The sequence below is a fragment of the Hakea prostrata genome, chromosome 4, assembly GCF_041222555.1.
Source record: "Hakea prostrata isolate BN-2017 chromosome 4, UWA_Hpros_2, whole genome shotgun sequence".
NCBI classification, from domain to species: Eukaryota; Viridiplantae; Streptophyta; class Magnoliopsida; order Proteales; family Proteaceae; genus Hakea; species Hakea prostrata.
The window spans coordinates 52,998,914-53,017,332 of NC_142603.1; the positions used below are offsets into that span (position 1 = coordinate 52,998,914).

General features: G+C 40.2%; 2 protein-coding genes across 2 annotated transcripts; both read left to right on the forward strand.

Annotated features, from left to right (window-relative positions):
* Nucleotides 1-2,881: 2,881 nt before the first annotated feature.
* LOC149019569 (DEAD-box ATP-dependent RNA helicase 35-like) lies at nucleotides 2,882-14,163 on the forward strand. The gene is made up of 3 exons (XM_089153548.1): nucleotides 2,882-3,050; nucleotides 10,534-11,560; nucleotides 13,011-14,163. Exons 2-3 carry the CDS (start codon nucleotides 10,614-10,616, stop codon nucleotides 13,873-13,875), a joined length of 1,812 nt encoding a protein of 603 aa, XP_089009674.1. The 5' UTR covers nucleotides 2,882-3,050; nucleotides 10,534-10,613; the 3' UTR covers nucleotides 13,876-14,163.
* A 1,873-nt stretch (nucleotides 14,164-16,036) lies between these two features.
* Nucleotides 16,037-18,419, forward strand: LOC149019570 (COBRA-like protein 7). The gene is made up of 2 exons (XM_089151060.1): nucleotides 16,037-16,598; nucleotides 16,692-18,419. Exons 1-2 carry the CDS (start codon nucleotides 16,037-16,039, stop codon nucleotides 18,113-18,115), a joined length of 1,986 nt encoding a protein of 661 aa, XP_089007186.1. The 3' UTR covers nucleotides 18,116-18,419.

Genomic DNA, 18,419 nt, shown 5'->3' on the forward strand with positions numbered 1-18,419 from the left:
CTTGAAATCAATTTGAAGTTTTTCAATCGTGTGAAATGAATAAAATGTTTTTTTGGATAAAAGAAATGAATCAATTTAACGTTGAAAATGAAAAGAAGTAGAATCCAAGGATCAACCATATTGATTTTCCTTGGTATTCACTTTTGGGTTTCTTTTAGAGCTCATAATTAATATCCACATCTCACAAGCAGATTATATTCATATGGTGTTAACTATAACTACCCTTACATAATTACACCAAATTTGGGTGCTGCAACCGTAATGCAAATTTAATGATAGGATCAAGGTACCCACGAGCCTTGTGGTCGCCATGTCGGTGCTGGCGACATGGCCGAAAATGGCGACTGGTGGGTCGATATATCGACCGACTTTTGACCAACAATTATCGAGAGAAAGGGGAGGCTTACGGTGAAAATCACCGTCTTTCAGTTTTCTCCTCCTCTGCTCTTGTACTTCTCTTCCACGCTTCTCTGTTCTTCTCTTCTCCTTCATCAGAGTCGGAAGAGAAGAAGATCGACACCACTTTGTGGGCCAAGGAAAAGCTCGTGGCCATCGACCCTGTAGAACGTTGCCTGAGCTATGAAGTCACTGAAAACAATGTTGGTATGAAATCTTAAATGGCCACCATGAAAGTTCTGCAATTCTCCAAGGGGACGATGAAGGGTCTCAGATCGAATGGTCATTCGTTGCTGATCCGTTTGATGGCTGGACTTTTGAGGGGTTTCTGTCGTATATACAGTCTTACCTTCAAGGCATGGCACAGAGAATGGAAGAAGCTCTCTGTCCTACTCTAGTTTCTCAATGTTGTTGATTCCGATCAGCAAAAGCTTTAGTTTGTGCTGTGTTTTGATACAATTTGCAGTGAATAAAATAGTGATTCATAAACTGGGTTCATGAGTTCATCTACGGATCGATGTTGTTATTGTTTATCGCATGAAGATGGAGAAATTTAACTTTGGGATTGTCGACTGCTAAAATCTTAGGAGGCCTTTGAGAACACGGCCTTTGCGAATTCCTCGGCGCCGTTGAAAGCGAGATAAGAATGAGGCGACTTGTCCATAACGAGGCGTGCTAGCGATACCGGATTCTTGACGGTGGTTAAACCGGAAACAGCGCCGCACCTCCACTTAGGGCCGTCCATGATGCTAGCCTCCATTTCCACAGTTCCTTTCGCGGTTAACGCCGATCCTCGTCCGGAATTGAACAGTGGATCGATCTCTAATTCTCGAACCTGCGTGTTGATTAGGTTAGAAAACAGATGGATTTTGAAACAGGACAAGAAAAGGAAAATCGGAGGAAAGAGAAACGTACAACCGCTGCCACTCGGGGGGCGACATTATCGGGAGATGATATCGAAAGCGGCATGCGAGAAATCGGCGATATTTCGCGCGACATAGTGTATAAGTCGTGTCGCTGGAGGGTGTCGTATCGCCCTCCAGCGACACCTCGACATATCGCCTCGTGTCGGCGATATATCGCCGACACAAGGAACGTTGGATAGGATTCATATACCCAAAAGCCTTGTTTGGCACGCCTGGTTGTGGTTGTGGTTGGTGATGAAGCCCAAAATGACTAGTGGTGAGCAGTGGGATTATGGGCACATGAACACTCTCTACCCCTTTACAGCTACAAGGCAAACAAAGCAACAAAGCCCAGGTTCATTACCCAAGGGTGCTTTTTATATATATAAGGGAAGACATATTACATATACAGCTAGGCAAGTCAAATTCATAATTTTTTCACTAAGAGGTGTTGGTTACTATCAACTGAACAACCCTGTGATAATACTGTTTCTATATTTCAAAACTCCCAACACAATGGTACCTTCTTTTGGTCCCAACTCCAATGATTTTGTAACTAGGGGTGTTAATTTACAAGCTGAACCATTAAAACCGAATTGAATTGGCCTATTATAGTCTGAACCAACATAAACTAAATCTTGATGGGTTGTGTTTGAACTGAGGGGGAAAAGCCTAAATGGTTTGGGCTGGTTCGGGCCAGCCCGTGTGCATGTTAGTTCCACTAAAATATAGTTTTTGAGAGTTTTTAGTAGACTAGTTCTACTAAGCACATTAGTTTTTTTTTTCTTTCTTTTCTTAGAAAGGTTTTAGTTTTCTAGTAAGATCTAGTTTTTTATTCAATAGCATCCACATTTATGAAACATTCATAAGTTTAATTTCGAGCTTCTAGTTCTTTGATATATTTGAAGTTTAACTTACACCGAATACCATAAAAATACCTTTTGCTTCAAATGCTCGTCTATTTTATGCCAAAATCTATTACTGAGAGTGATAACAATATTTTGCAAATGAACTATTACCGTTTGATAATGGGTTGGTAATGGTTTTAAAACCACCTTGATCTAAACCCAAATTGATACCCAACCCAAATCCAAATCACACCAAATAGAAATCGTTATTTTGCAAATGGACTCTAATTGGGCTTGATGTTTTTCAGCTATTAAGCCTAAATCAAAACCACCCCAAACAACACCGTTGACATCCCTAATTGTAGCTATCATAGAAGCTTTAGGGCCATGTCTTTTAACAAACCAATCATGAGATCCATGAATGATTTTTGATTAGGGCCATATATGGATGGGCTCAATTTTTTTGCAATGGTCTGGTTCACCATCCAAAGCAACATTTTCAGACTGACAGGTTTTGTTCTAAGGTTTAAAGTATTGGTATCGAGTCTCGTATCGGTCAGGTGATTTCAGGAGGAGACGTATCATTCTGTATCGAGTATTGTATCTAGTTAATATATTTTAGTATAATTTAATGGAGATACATTTCGAGATGTATCGTATCAATTTGGCCAAATATGAATACGCATCGGTTAACATCGGATGGCATCGTGGGATACTTGGTGCCCACTCTCACCGAATTGGGTGGTTTTAGGCACATAACACCGCCTCTTCCATACCAAAAATAAAAAACACCGCCTCTCTTCTCCGTCTCCATCTCAAGTTGATGGCAGCGGCGAGGCTTCCTTCCGAGAATCTCAAGTGATTGCTGCGGCAGCTTACGAGGCTTCTGATTATCTTCTCGGTAAGTTTCTCCTCTTCTTGCTAGTTCGAACTCTCTCCTCCCAATTGATAACAGCGAGAGTTTGCATCTTTGTGTCCTTTCCTCTTGCCTTGTTCTGCTTCTGCTAATGATTAGTTATTCTTCAGATTAGTTTCTCACCAAATGGCAGTTAGCGAGTAGTAGCCCAATATGCTGGCAACTCATCGCATATGAAACAGCTATGCTTAGTTTTGAAACCCTTGGATTAAAGAGTCTAATTCAAAGTATCTACCATGCCGAACTGACTGAGTGAATGAATGGAAAATACATCAAGCAACTTGTTCGAGCAAAACTCGTTTTCTTTGGACATGGGTTGCTAAGATATAGAACAGTTTCAAAAATGGAAAATCTGGACTTCTTGCAAACAAGTGGATTTTCGGATTCTAAGTCAGGATCGAGTGTAGCCCTGGGTTGTGAAGACCGAGTCCTCCAGTCAGGGCTTGATTGCAGGAGAAACTCTGATGGAGAATTCGAACGGAAATTTTGCTGTCCTTCAGGTTCAGACTGGAGGTAATCTGAAACAAATGTGGTTATTGAGACCCTTGGAGGTGGTACAAGATGTGAATGAAGTTGGGTATAATGTGGAGATGGGGATGTTAGAAGTGGGTAGCTGGATAAGAAGGGTAGATTTGGCTGCGTAGAGTCCCACTCTTGTGCACCTTCGGAATTTATTGAGGCAGACCAGGGAGTCACCTTAGTATGACTGAGATCCACAGCTACAGGGTCTCAAAGAGACCTTCATTTTCTGAAATTGGAATCAATTCGATCCTTGGCTCCTTTTGAGAGCATCTGGGCTTGCATTTTGGAGATGGATATCTTGATTACGACACAATAGTAACAAAGAGACTCTTAGAATTGCAACCCCTTTGGAATTTCGAATACATTCACCAGAAGTCCTACATCTAGAAGATTACCCCAAGCCCTAGAAAACTATTCCCAGGACACTGAACTACAAACAGGACTTTGAAAACTGATAATGGAAGGCACTTAGTGCTGCCTTGGAATGTGAAAAGACAAAAAAGATAATTCTAGTCTTTAGGCCGAGAAGTTGACTGCTCCTAGAAGTCCATGACTTGGTTGGGGACCGGACTTGGATTTGGGTCTGATCTTGGACTTCATGCCTTGCATCAGTTCTCCCGTTGGGAAAAACTCGACCTCAAGTTTTGGTCATGTCAGGATTCAGGAATCAACTTGGTGTGGTAGAGATCAAACTTAACGTAGCACAATGATATGGCAGCTTTCTGAAGTCAGCAATGTAGACTTTGCTTCGATGGAAATGTTGGAACATATTGATCACATTCTCATCTGTTGTTTTAGCTTGGTATTTTTCTTGAATATCTTGTGTTGTGGATTAGAATTTCTTTAACATAAGACTGTCTCAGTAGAAATTTCACTTTGTTCAACTGGCATTTTAATTACTGTTTCTCTCTCTTGTATTGATCTAGTTAATACACTAGGACTCAGGGTGCCAAGTTGTGGCCCTACAAATGAAAGTGGATCATATGGAGAGGTAGTCTTAGTTTTGATCTATGTAAACCAATCTTTTAAGAGTTTTTTCCTTAAGTGGGCCCCCAAATGTGATTGCCCCCTTAAGTGGGATAAATTACACATCACCCCCTTGCTTAAATTCAAATATTTCAAGTTACCCCCTTAACAGTCAAAATGTGTTAAGTTTGGGTTGTAAAATGTCCAATATACCCCGTGTATTTTGTAAAGGCAAAAGTACCCCTGAGTTAATTTCCCTTCATTTTGCTCCCTAAATGGGTAAACCCCCATAAATCAGTTAATTTCCCTTCACCCATCATCTTCCTTCATCTCGCTGGAAACCTCCCACTGCCCCTCCCTTTTGGCGACCACCGTCCCCCCTCCCCCTCCCTCTCAAACCATTGACAAAGTTTTGAGGACTTGAGGCCTTCGGAAATTTAAGTCTGGAACCACTATTCTCAAAAATTTCTTTTTTTGAAAAGAAAAACCCATAGAGTTGTAGACAAGAAACCCAGAAAAAGAGAAGTAGAAAACTAGAAAGAAACAAATCAGAAAAAAAAAGAAATGAATTTCAAAAAACCCCACCTTGGTTGGGTTGCTATTATTGATTCTTCTTTTGCAAAAGGCATGGAAGAGTGGATGTCACCGTTTCTCATCAACAAGTAAGAGTATTTCATCCCAAGTTTTCAAATTGGAAATATGGACTAAGTAGGCATGATAATAATTTCCTTCTCGAAGAAGGAAGAAAGATTGACTAATCATTCAAAGTTACCCAGTTCTCTTTACATGATAAAAAAGGGTAATTACTATACACGAGGGAAGAAAATCCTTGATTTTAAGGAAGAGAAGAGGCAATCAGGGGAGTAACAGTGATGTGAGGAACAGTTTGGGTGACCGGCATGTGATGGATGAGATGGAATTAGTGGAGGTTAGTGGTGATGGTGGTTGCAGAGCAGAGGAAGAGCTGGAGAAAGGATCAGTGAGACGGCTTGTGAGTTTTATTGGGAAAAGGATTTGGGGCATTTGGGGTCCATGAGATGAAGAGAAGGATGGATTAGATGATGGAAGCAAGGTAGGTGGAGCTCTTTTATGTCCCTTAAAATCAAGGATGTTCTTTCTTCTTTAATTTTTGTTTCTATCTTCAAACTTCCCTTATTGCCTTTTGTCTTCCTCTCTCTTTTGCTCTTAGGGTTTACTCTCTGCTTAATCGAGCAATCTTCGAACCCATCAAGGATCTTGTGAATGAGTTGATGGTAGGTGAAAAATTCCATCGAACCCAGTAACTCATATAACATCTGAAATAGTTGCAGTTAAACGAAGCAGGATGATCTCCTCCGCTACTACTAGCAAGAAAAACTTCTGGTTTTGACCATTCTTTCTAACCTCTAACGAGCTTTTTGGTACACGAGATGGGATAAACCAACACCTCCCTTTTTTCAGGCGAAAGTGCCACCAAAAGCATCAAAAGAGTTGCAAGTGAAGACCTTAGATGATCGGAAAAAATAGGTAGCGACGGATGAATTTTTCCTTTCTTATAGAGCTTCTTCATCTCTGCTCTGCTTTTGCTTCTTTATCTCTGTGTCTAATTCAGGTTGAAATGAAACATCAAGGAATCGTTGGGGGGGGGGGGGGGCAAGGGAGGGGCGGTGGTGCAGTTTCCGGTGAGATGAAGGAAGATGATGGGTGAATGGATTCACTTCACCCATCAAGGGAGCAAAATGAAGGGAGATTGACTGAAGGGTAAATTTGTTTTTACATAGTACAGAGGGTATATTAGACATTTTACAATCCAAACTTAACGGTCAAAATGCTTGACTGCTAAGGGAGTAGCTTGAAATATTTGAATTTAAGCAAGGGGGGCGCCTTGTAATTTATCCCACTTAAGGGGGCAGTCACTAATTTGGGGCCCACTTAATGGGGCAACGTGCAAAAAACTCTTTTTTTAACTTATTGATCGTATCCTCATCTATTATTTTAACTTTGTCTTCTTCTTCAATTTCTTTTGCGTTCTGTACTTGAGTTTATTTAAAATAGGCTGTCTCAGTGGAAATTTTCAATCTGTTCACTTGAGATTAATGATGCATTGGTCACTGTTCCTTCCTCTTGTGTTGATTCAGTCAGTACATTAGGACTAGGGACCCTGTTGCAGCCCTGAAAATGAAAGTGGATCATTTGGAGGGGAGGACCATGGTTTACCTAAGAAACCTACCCAGTTTTTGAATGGCTCACTGATTCATGCATGTTGTTCATGTGCTGCTGGAATTATTGTTGTTCCAAGAGGTCACTCAATCAAAATGTTCTGCAAAATTTGTTGGATGGTAAGGATGAAATGACCTTGCTTGGTTGCATCCCGGGCAAAGTTTTTATACTAATCGATGGAGAATCCACCTTCAGGATTGAACAAGAGTTAATTTGAAATAAATCAGATTATTGAGGCCCTTGGAGGTGGTAGAGATTCTTAGGAGATGCTGTTTCATGTGAGAGTAATAGAGATACAAAAAAATTTATCTATTACAATAATTATTTGAGCACAATATTAATTTGAGGAGGATATGTACAAATGATTTAGTTAATTTAAATAGATAAGGGTCCTGGTTTAGTTTATTGATGTCTTTTTCTTCATTATTTAAAATGCCTGTATTCCACTTAATGATTATGAAGTAGAAAGATGAATTAAAGCTTTAGGCTTGTGTATTGTTGTAACTCTTTCCCCTCATTCTTCCTCTCTTATGGGTTTTCTTTTCCCTCTTTCCTTGCAAGTTGCAACTTTGTTTCTTCTCTGGTTTCCCCTTCCTTCTCTTGTTCTCTCCATTCCTTAATTCGATTTTGATATTGATAAATTCTTTTGATTCAAAGTCCACACCTTAATTTTCCCTTTGTACTTTTCTCATTTCAACAATCTATGCTACTAGTTCTAGCTATCCAACCATAGACCATGGGAACATGCCCTTTCGCATTGACCATAATTTGGTTCTGCATAGGTAATATCTTTTTCTTGTTTGCTGGTCCTTTGTCTCTACTTCTCTTACTCTTTCTCTCACAGTTGTGGGAAAATGGATTCAGACCCATATTCGTCTGAAATCTGAGGTTGGAAGTTTGTCTGGTTACAGTTTATTGAATATACTGGTTTTATTAGTTTTTCCTTTCTTTCTAGATGATCTGATAAATAGATTGTACATATCCCTATTCGTTCTTTTAGCCTTTAAATAAAATTGGGAAATACTATTTGTTAATCATGCTGTTTTTTAACAGATGAGAATTAAAAATGCACTTTGGTGGACTTCCCATGTGGTTATTCATTTAGTTTATTTTTTTTCCCTTTCCCCGGTGGAGGTTACACTATTTCTAAGCATATAGCAAGATTTGTATTTGCCTGTTGATTCTGGTAATTTCTTCCATGATCTCCAATTCATTAAAAATGTGTTTTCACAGTTTTTGTTTTTTGAAATGAATAATAAGTTTAATTAAAACCCCAAGCAAGGGAAAGAAAGAGAATGTACAGGGGGGGGGGGGAAGGAGGGGGTGGGCACAACAACCAGCCATCAAGACGGGTCTGGAGAGAAGAGCATAAACCCCAAGTGTCGACAATGAGCCTGCTCGTTGGGGTGTCATTTATCCCACCAGGGGGGGGGGTGTGCTGAAGCTTAGCAGAAACATCAAAACAAATGGCTTTTCAAGTTAAATCCAAAGACCTATATTTAGAGGTCCATCTCCTAAGGTTGCACTCCCACCATAAGTGGTGGATAGTAGCACAAAAAACCAGCTTATTGACCCGATCACAAATAGAGGAACCAAGGAAGGTTCTCAATATCCAAGACCGTTCTTGAGAAAAGCCAAAGGGGCGTTTGAAGTGGGGCCAAATCGAAGGGAGGACTTTTCCCCAAAGGGAGCGAGAAAAGGGGCAACAGAAGAACAAGTGGTCAAGGTCCTTTGAACCATTCAAACAAAGGATGTATTCAAGGTTAACAAGGATGTGGCGGATGATGAGGAAGCATTGGATGGGGAGGCTAGGTTAAGAGCTCGCCAAAGGGTGAGTGATTGGTGCAGGGTATGACCTTTGAACCAAACCATGGGGACCAAGGGACCAGTGGGGAGGGAGAGCAGGTAAAGTTCTAGGTGAAAAGGAAAAGAAGGGTTCCAAATAAGGGAGGTCCAAACTTGTATGAGACAAGGGTGGGGTAAGGGGAATAAGTGCCATCAACAATGAAGGTGGAAAGCAGGGTAAACTTGGGAATACAAGATTCATGTATGTACAAGGGCCAAGAAGGGTTTAAAGAATGCCCATTCAATGCCACAGGTCTAGCCAGAAAGAGGTAGAGGAGCCAAAGGAAATACGGGAAGAGGTAGCGAGAAGAGTGATCAGTAGCAAAGGAGGAGCTTCCTCCAAACCTAGGAGGGGTTAGAGGGGATGGGAGCAGTCCAGAAGGAGTCGGACTTGAGGAGGTAGGAGTAAACCCAGGTAACCCAAATAGAGTCATGCTTGGCAAGCAATCTTTTAGGTGAGTTTTAAAAGGTAAGAAAAATTAACATCCTTGATGCAACACATACTGAGACACCCCCGGCTTTTGGATGACAAACACTAGACCAACGGATAGGGTGAATGAAGCAGAAGGCCTTTTGTCCTTTCCCAAGGAAAGCACAGAAGGGGGATTCCATTGCATGGATGGTGGACATAGGAATAGAGAAGATGCCACACCAGTAGAGCTAGGATGCTTGGAGGATTGAGTGAATGGACACGACTCTACCGGCGAAGGAGAGAAGTTTACCTTTCCACAATTGGAATTTTTTTCGAATGCAGTCAGCATTGGGGCACAATGGTGAGTGGATCAGGGGAGGCCTAGATAAGTCATGGGGAAGGAACCAAAGGAGAAGCCAACGAGATGCAAGAGAGAGTCAAGAACAGAGTCCGAGACACCAGAAAGGAAAAGAGTAAATTTATCAATATTGATTTGGAGGTTGGAGAGGGATTGAAAGAGGGAAAGGGTAGAAAGGATGGAGGATAAGGAGGAGTGAGTGGCTTTGGAGAAGGTCATGAGTCATGAGATCATCCGCAAAAGCAAGATGGGTGAGGTTGAGGGTCTAGCACTTGGGGATTAGGGAGATGAGAAGTTGGTCGGTTTTGGATTGTAGGATATGGGAGAGAAGCTCCAAGGCAAGCGAGAACAGGAAAGGGGAAAGGGGGTAACCTTGGCGAATACCAACACGAGAAGGGAAGAAGCCCACAGGAGAGCCGTTGATGATGATGGAGAAGTAAGGGGTAGAGATGTAGACTTCAATCCAATGGACAAACGAATGAAGAAAGGCAGAAAGCCCATCTCCAAGGGCACCTCACTAATGAAGGCCCAATGAAGGGAGTTGAAAGTTTTGTGGAGGTCTACCTTCAAAGAGGGCAGCAGGGGAATGGGATGCTCGATTAAAGCCATGGACAATCTTCGCACAAAGAAAGATGTTATCTGCAATGCTATGCCTAGAGATGAAAGCGGATTGGTTGGGGCTAACTAGGGAACGCGTCACTTTCTTGATGCAGTTGGCAAGGATCTGGGAGATGAATTTGTAAAGGAGATTACAGTGGGAGATGGGATGAAAATCTGTTAGGTAGGAAGCTCCGGGTTTTTTGGGGATAAGACATAGGAATGTTTGATTGATGGAGGATAGCTGGGAGGGGTTGAGGAAGAAGCTACTGACTGTGTTTCCACATTTTAGTTCTTGATATCATGTATCCTGTGTTTTAATCTTGAGCATTACCTTAGGCTCTTTAATACTTGTAGTCTGCGACTTGGCCACTTTAGTTAATTCTGGAACTGGGAATGTTAGCTTCTGCTACTTCATCAATCTGTAGTTCTTTTTGTAGTATCTATTTATCTTTCTGAATGTAAGTTTTCTTTGTGAATGGTTATATTTCTTCTTTTGAGTTTGTTCCACAAACTTTTGTCTTAGCAAAGAAAGCTTGAGTTTCATTCAGATTTCTGGCTTTATGCAGGAGCAAGAAAGTGACTCTCTCTTACATAGCGCATCAATAGTAGCAGTTCTTGTTGTGCATAGTCAAGTTATTGGACTACAATGTCAGGTACACTTGACCTGGGGAAGATGGAAGCTTCATCTATCATGGAGGAAAAGGATGATGATTATGTTGAATATATCCCTGTGAAAAGGCGCAGGGCAATGGAAGCCCAAAAAATCCTCCAACGCAAGGGAAAATCTTCAGCTTTGGAGGATGATTCTGAGCAGGCAAAGCTTGCTGAATCGAAAACCAGCCTCCTTGTCAAGGCTTCTCAGCTTAAGCGTGATCTCCCTGATATTAGTCCTGCTGAGCAGCTTATGCAACAAGAAAAGGAGATGATTGAGCACCTATCTGACCGAAAGACCCTTATGTCAGTTCGTGAGCTAGCTAAAGGAATTACCTATACGGAGTCTATGGCGACAGGTTGGAAACCTCCCTTGGCTATTCGGAGGATGTCTGTAAAGGAATGTGATTCATTAAGGAAGCAATGGCATATACTTACTGATGGTGAAGATATTCCTCCACCAATTAAAAATTTTAAAGACATGCGGTTACCAGAACCAGTTTTGAAGATGTTGAAAGCTAAGGGGATTGTGCAACCTACACCTATTCAGGTCCAGGGGCTTCCTGTTATCTTGTCAGGGAGGGACATGATTGGAATTGCATTCACTGGTTCAGGCAAAACTCTTGTTTTTGTTCTGCCACTTATCATGGCCGCATTGCAAGAGGAGGTTATGATGCCTATTGTTCCTGGGGAAGGTCCATTTGGCTTGGTGATTTGCCCTTCAAGAGAGCTTGCCAGGCAGACTTATGAGGTTGTGCAGCAGTTTTTAATCCCGATGAAAGAGGCTGGGTATCCAGAGCTGAGGCCATTACTTTGTATTGGTGGGGTAGATATGCGATCACAACTAGAGGTTGTGAAGAAGGGTGTGCATATTGTAGTTGCCACACCTGGGAGATTAAAGGATATGCTTGCCAAGAAGAAGATGAATCTTGACAATTGCAGGTATCCAAAAAATATATTCTTCAGTTTTATAATTCTCTGATCTTCTCTCTTGGCTTTATTGTATATACATATTTGATGTGTGCAAAATAAAACACATGATTATTTTGCCAGTGTTGACTTCTACTTTATCCTCGAATTTTTAGTTTGGTTTTCAATGATAAAAACTATGTTACCATTTATGTGTTTAGAACTACTTCTGGTCTGCTATGGTATTTTGGTGTCCACCACTCACATTAATTTCTTCCAGGTGACAGTACCTGTTTGTCACCATCATTCTTGTTATTCTGTAGATGAAAATTCTTGTGGGTGGCCCACATGCCACTCACTTGTGTGTCCACTTCTCTGCTCTGTCTATAATGTTTCCAATTCTACAAGCAGATCCGAAATTTTTGACAATTTGTGAGTAGTCCTTTTTTTTTTTTTTTGGGGGGGGGGGGGGACAATTGTGAAGGGTACAAATAGTGGGGTCTGGAACCTCCACTCTCCCAGGAAGGTTTTTTCAATCTGAAGTGTTTGCTATAACAATAACCATTTCCAGCTGAAAAGATTTTTCCCAATTCTCTCCATTCTTCAAATTCCGTGCACTTTAGAGGGAAGATTGAGGGGGGTAAGAAGGGCATTTCTCCCACGGTGGTCAATTATGTGTTTCAATCTTCCCTTCCTCTGAATGCCTCCTGCCCAGCAGTGAAATGTTAACTCTTAGTTCTCACAAACTGGGGAGAACTGCTAGCTACAATCAACAGTGTTGGGAAAAATGAATGACCATGAAATAGGATATATGCTTCTATGCATTTCCAAATATCTCTAATCAACATCAAACCTTTTTTTTTTGGGGGGTAGAATAATCAAGCATCAAACCCTGCGCAATGCATGGGAGGTTAAAGTCGTTAGACATTCTTGTGTTATTGTTTTGGTAGAAATCTTTTGGGCTTACTTACTGTTAAACTGATTTTTTTTTTTTTGGGGGGAAGGGGGGGTTTTGAAGGATAGAATCACTGCTACGATGAAAATTGTGTCAGAAGATATAAAAAGAAGAGAAAGCCCCCGGGGGGGGGTTGTTAAGGAAAACCTGAATTATTTGCATATTTATTTTAATGACTCGAGCAGTGAACCCTCATTTTGTGATGCGATATGCTATATGACGATTACAACAATTTCTTGAAGAATACATATACTAAGTAATCCAACCAGCTGAAGACCATGTACAGGCACTGCTTTAGTGAAAGTAAACAAAGATCCTATGCATATATGAAAGCCACACACCAGTACTTGTTGGTCAAAATCGTAGGCAATTCAACCCACTCAACGCTGTCTTTGATTCCAGTGTAATGGTAAATAAAACCAGACCAGCTTTTTTTCTGTGCACATTTGGATTCATCTTCTCTCTTTAAAGCATAATATTCCCCATGTCTAACTTCTCGTTGCTTAACTTGATTTATTTATCCTGTAGGTACCTGACACTGGATGAAGCTGACAGGCTGGTTGATTTGGGGTTTGAAGATGATATCAGAGAAGTGTTTGATCACTTCAAAGCCCAGAGACAAACTCTTCTCTTCTCTGCTACCATGCCCACAAAAATACAGAACTTCGCTAGAAGTTCATTGGTAAAACCTGTTATAGTCAACGTGGGAAGAGCTGGAGCAGCAAATCTGGATGTGATACAGGAAGTTGAGTATGTGAAACAAGAAGCAAAAATTGTTTACCTTCTTGAATGTCTACAGAAGACCCCACCTCCTGTCCTCATATTTTGTGAGAACAAAGCTGATGTGGATGATATTCATGAATATCTCTTGCTCAAAGGAGTTGAGGCAGTTTCCATTCATGGAGGCAAGGACCAAGAGGAGAGAGAATATGCCATCTCATCTTTCAAAGCAAGGAAGAAGGATGTCTTGGTGGCCACTGATGTTGCCTCAAAGGGGCTAGATTTTCCAGATATTCAGCATGTAATTAATTACGATATGCCTGGTGAAATTGAGAATTATGTACACCGTATTGGTCGAACTGGAAGATGTGGAAAGACGGGCATAGCAACATCATTCATAAACAAGAACCAGAGCGAGACCACATTGCTGGACTTGAAGCATCTTCTGCAAGAAGCAAAACAGAGAATCCCACCTGTGCTTGCAGAACTGAATGATCCAACAGGAGATGTGGATGTCATGCCAAATACAAGCGGTGTTAAAGGTTGTGCCTACTGTGGTGGGCTCGGCCACCGTATCGGTGATTGCCCCAAGCTGGAGCACCAAAAGAGTGTCACAATGGCAAGCTCAAGACGGGATTATTTCGGTTCCGGGGGTTACCGGGGAGAAATTTAACATATTATCCTTTCCTCTATGTTTTGTATGTGCACTAACCTCAAATAATCTCTGTTTTTTGGCAAGAAATTGTCACTGTATATATCTCCAAAGAATGGGAATCCATTAGAAATTCAGAAATTTCATGCATCCACAGTTGAGTTACTAATATTTCTGATAGGTAAGTGGATATCTTTGCAGACTTAACAGAAAATAACCAAGCTTAGCTGTTGAATAAAACCAAAGCTTTCTTATTAGTCTCTGACATGCCTCCTGTGGAATGTGTTTCCTTGACATGAAAGAGAAGAAAAATTTAAGCTGTAAGAGGCTCTGTTAGATCAGAAATTTTTGTAACTGTTCTTAGTCTTTGGATTTGAGAGCTCCTGGAAGAATGATGAAAGGGTTTGCGTTTAACAAGATAGAGCTTTCTCTATGAATTTTTTTTATTCTATTTGAATTTGTTGCTAGTTTCTGGTTTCCAGTTCATAATGCGTGTGAAAACTTCTTGATACATAAAATAAGTAGACAGAAATATCATTTATTTTATTCACTATAGTTTTATTGTTGTTCTGCATGGATGATGAAGCAAAATCATTTTATGTCCTGATCCATGTTGTTCCCAACATGAAACACCCTTGAAGCTACAATTTCAATTGACTCTTTCGTTATTCTATTTTAACTGAACCTCTCGATTTTAGGATCCTTCAAGCTTGGTCAACTTCCTTTATTTTTATTCGTAATAATACAAAAAATAACATGTAATGCAAGATTGATGGCAGGAAAATATTTGCTAGGCTAGTTGTGTTAATAAGAAATAACATGTTTTAATTAACTATAAAATTGCTATGTAATATCATAGGAACGATTTATCGGTCTCTTCCAATTTTTTATTTTATTTTATTTTATTGAAAAACATAGATATAACCTCTTGAACTATAATAAGGACTAGCATCCTGTTGTTTTTCGAAGTTGGAACCAAAAAAAAAAAAAGAAATATCGGTCTTTTCCAATATTTATTATTTTATTGAAAAACATAGATATAACCTCTTGAACTATAATAAGGACTGGCATCCTGTTGTTTTTCGAAGAAAGGAAAAATAGACTAGAACCATATATATTTTGTGTTTTATCATTAAAATGATTCATCAAACTTGTCATATAATCTATCTAGAAGGAAGAAATTGTCATAAAAAAATGCAATTGGTTTTGTTTTTTTTTTTCTTCTCTCTCCTCCAATGAATTAAAAAATAATTTATTATCTCATTGCTTGTGGATATCACCTCATCATTTATTCTTTGTGACAAAGACTTTTGGCGTTAGTTGAGCAAGAATCAATAGAGCGTTGTTTACCACACAAAAAAGATGGATGGAAAATGCCATTTTATTATGCTTACAACGTTGATTGGATCGATAGGGAAAATTTCAAAGACTTCTCAAGATAATTAATAAAAAACATAGATTTCACAAAAGGATATCAAATTGGTGGAGACATCCCAAAATGTCTCTTAAATTTGCATAATGGTAAATTTTGACTAGCAAATTCTATTAAATCACGATGAGAGAATTTCATAATTCCTATAATGCCTTTAATCTCTCGTGATTTTACAATATTACCCATAGTAAAATAAAATTAAAATTTCATCTTTTTTATTCTTCCATGAGGTCCTCCTTCCTCCATTCATTATTTTATATTATAAGATATAAAATAATACAATTAACGATATATTTATAAGTTCTTATTACTAATTGAAAAAAGGGTAATTTCGTCTTTTTGAAAAATTTAATTTGCTTTACATCAGCATTTAAGTGTCATTTCCAACGGCAAGGATCTAACTGATAAATTGAATATCTCAAGGGTGGCGTTGAAAATTTATCATGTTTAAATCAACTTCGCGCCATTAAACTAAATCGTTTTCATCCTTTGGAAATCAAATCAAACCTCACCCAGATCGATCGAAAGCAGCGAAAAAAAAAGTGAGATTTTTCTGAGAGAGAGATAGAAGAAATTGATACCAGCTTATTGAAAGCTGTGATGCCGTATTGAAACGAGAATATTACGTAAGTCTCACCGTGTTTCTTTCTTTCTCTTCCCACTGAATCAGTCATGAAATACGGTTTTATATCTCTCTCTCCTCAATTCGGGTTTCTGCTTCTCTCCAAGCAACATTCCCCAATTTCCAGCATGGGTATCGTTCATCATCACCGCATCTTCAAGCCCTTGTTCCTCTTCCTCTTCTTCTTAGCCCTCTCTCTGCAAACCTCCATCGCTCAGCCTCAAGCTCAATCTCCTAGTGCTGATGTCTGTAATGGTATCTACATATCCTACGCTTACACTACTGGATCTATGATCGCTCCTTATCTCGCCGCTGGCTCACCTCTCCAACCATACAAGTTCGAGTCACAACTCACAGTCCTCAATAATGGTCTCCAAGATCTCAAATCCTGGGAAGTATTTGTTGGGTTTCAGCACGATGAGTATCTGGTCTCCGCTTCTAATGCTGTATTAGTTGATGGAACAAGCCTTCCTGCAGCCGTCGGAAATGGAACTGGTTTTGCTGGATATCCTAATACAGACCTCAAAACTGCAGTTGAAACTGCCGGAGATGTGACCCAGATGCAAGCCGTGGTTAATCTGGTTGGTACCCAATTCGGAGTTGATGTCGCCAATTCTAATAATGTTCCCATGCCTTCAAACATTTCACTTCTCAATGGTGGCTACATCTGTCCTGTGCCCACAATGCAAGGTAACCAAGAGATCAACCATATTTGCTTATAATCCATTTTCAGATATGTATGTCTTCAGAAAACTTATGTTTGTATCTGATATGGTTATGTAGGGACGACCCAGATGTCTGTGTGTTGCACTGTAGATCCAAATGTGAAAACGAACACTACCACCATTGGACAGCAATTTTCGCCTCGTCAAACTGGTGATCTTGTAATTACCTATGATGTAATTCAAACATATGCATCAAATTACATGGCACAGGTGACAATTGCAAATACTAATCCCCTTGGTCGTCTTGATTATTGGATGTTGAGCTGGGATTGGATGAGGGGTGAATTTATTGGCACCATGAGAGGTGCTTATCCAACAGTTGTTGACCCAACATCATGTCTTGCTGCTCCGCAAGGTACTTACTACCAGGGTCTAGATTTTGCTAATGATGTCTTGAATTGTGACAGAAGACCAACTATTGTTGATCTTCCTTTATCATATACCAATGACTCAACTCTTGGGAAGATCCCTTACTGTTGCCGGAATGGGACACTGTTGTCAGCAGCAATAGATCCAACTAAATCAACTTCAGTTTTCCAGATGCAAGTTTATAAGATGCCACCAGACCTCAATCGAACTCAAGTGTACCCACCTGCAAATTTCCAGATCAATGGCACTTTCAACCCAAATTACCAATGTGGACCTCCAGTGCGTGTTAGCCCTTCTGCATTTCCTGCTTCAAGTGGTGTACCATCAATAAATGCAGTCGCTTTTGCTACTTGGGAAGTAGTGTGCAACATGTCACAGCCAAGTACCCCAAAATGCTGTGTCTCCTTCTCATCATACTTAAATGACTCTATCATCCCATGCAATACATGTGCCTGTGGTTGCCAAAGTAGCACAAACATGAATTGCAGTACTACAGCATCTGCCCTTCTCCTTCCAACGGGAAGTAATGCTGCTCTTGTTCCATTTGATAACCGAACAATGACGACCTTAGCTTGGGCTCAAATCAAACATTATCCTGTGCCAAACCCAATGCCGTGCGGAGATAATTGTGGAGTTAGCCTAAACTGGAATCTGTATACGAGCTACACTAATGGTTGGAGCGCAAGGGTCACACTGTTCAACTGGGGTGGAAATAATTTCGCAGATTGGTCTGCTGCGATTCAATTGGACAAGGCAACACCTGGTTTCCAACAAATGTACTCCTTCAATGCAAGTGTGCTGCCTGGTACCAATGGTGTTAACAATACCATAATCATGTATGGAGTTCCTGGCTTGAATTATCTTATAGCAGAAGATCTGACGGTTGATCCTCCCAATCCTGGGAAACAGCAGTCAGTTATTTCATTTACAACTAAAAGCACTCCAGGAATCCAAGTGCCTGGTCCTGATGCATTCCCATCCAAAGTGTTCTTCAATGGGTTGGAGTGTTCAATTCCCACGACTATTCCAAGTAAAGGTGATCGGATGGTCGCAGTGTCGGGATTTTCAAGCTTTCTCTTGGCAATTGTAGTCCTCATCTTTGTGCAGCGATAGTTTTCTGAGGCATGGACATTTCTTCTTTAGCTGCAACACATTCTTTGATGCTTGTTATGATTTGATTAGAAAATGCTGAACTGCCAAACACAACTAAACATGGATAATTTGTATAGCCCACCAGTTTTGCTGCCAGGTTCAGGATGGTATATTGATTTGGACAGAAAAGCTTCTTAGGTGTGACAATGATTTATCTTTCTGTCGACCTTGTGTTATACATAGCATTACATTGATATCGAAGTTGGCATGAAACAACCCCCAATGTAACTCCACTAAATATTATATTTCTATTCAATTTTCTTAT

Bases quoted from the DNA above. Each gene is read 5' to 3' on its own strand.
- LOC149019569 (XM_089153548.1), top strand. From the start codon at position 10,614: ATGTCAGGTACACTTGACCTGGGGAAGATGGAAGCTTCATCTATCATG. The intron at 11,561-13,010 runs GTATCCAAAAAA...TTTATCCTGTAG, and splicing joins ATGAATCTTGACAATTGCAG to GTACCTGACACTGGATGAAG.
- LOC149019570 (XM_089151060.1), top strand. From the start codon at position 16,037: ATGGGTATCGTTCATCATCACCGCATCTTCAAGCCCTTGTTCCTCTTC. The intron at 16,599-16,691 runs GTAACCAAGAGA...ATGGTTATGTAG, and splicing joins TCCTGTGCCCACAATGCAAG to GGACGACCCAGATGTCTGTG.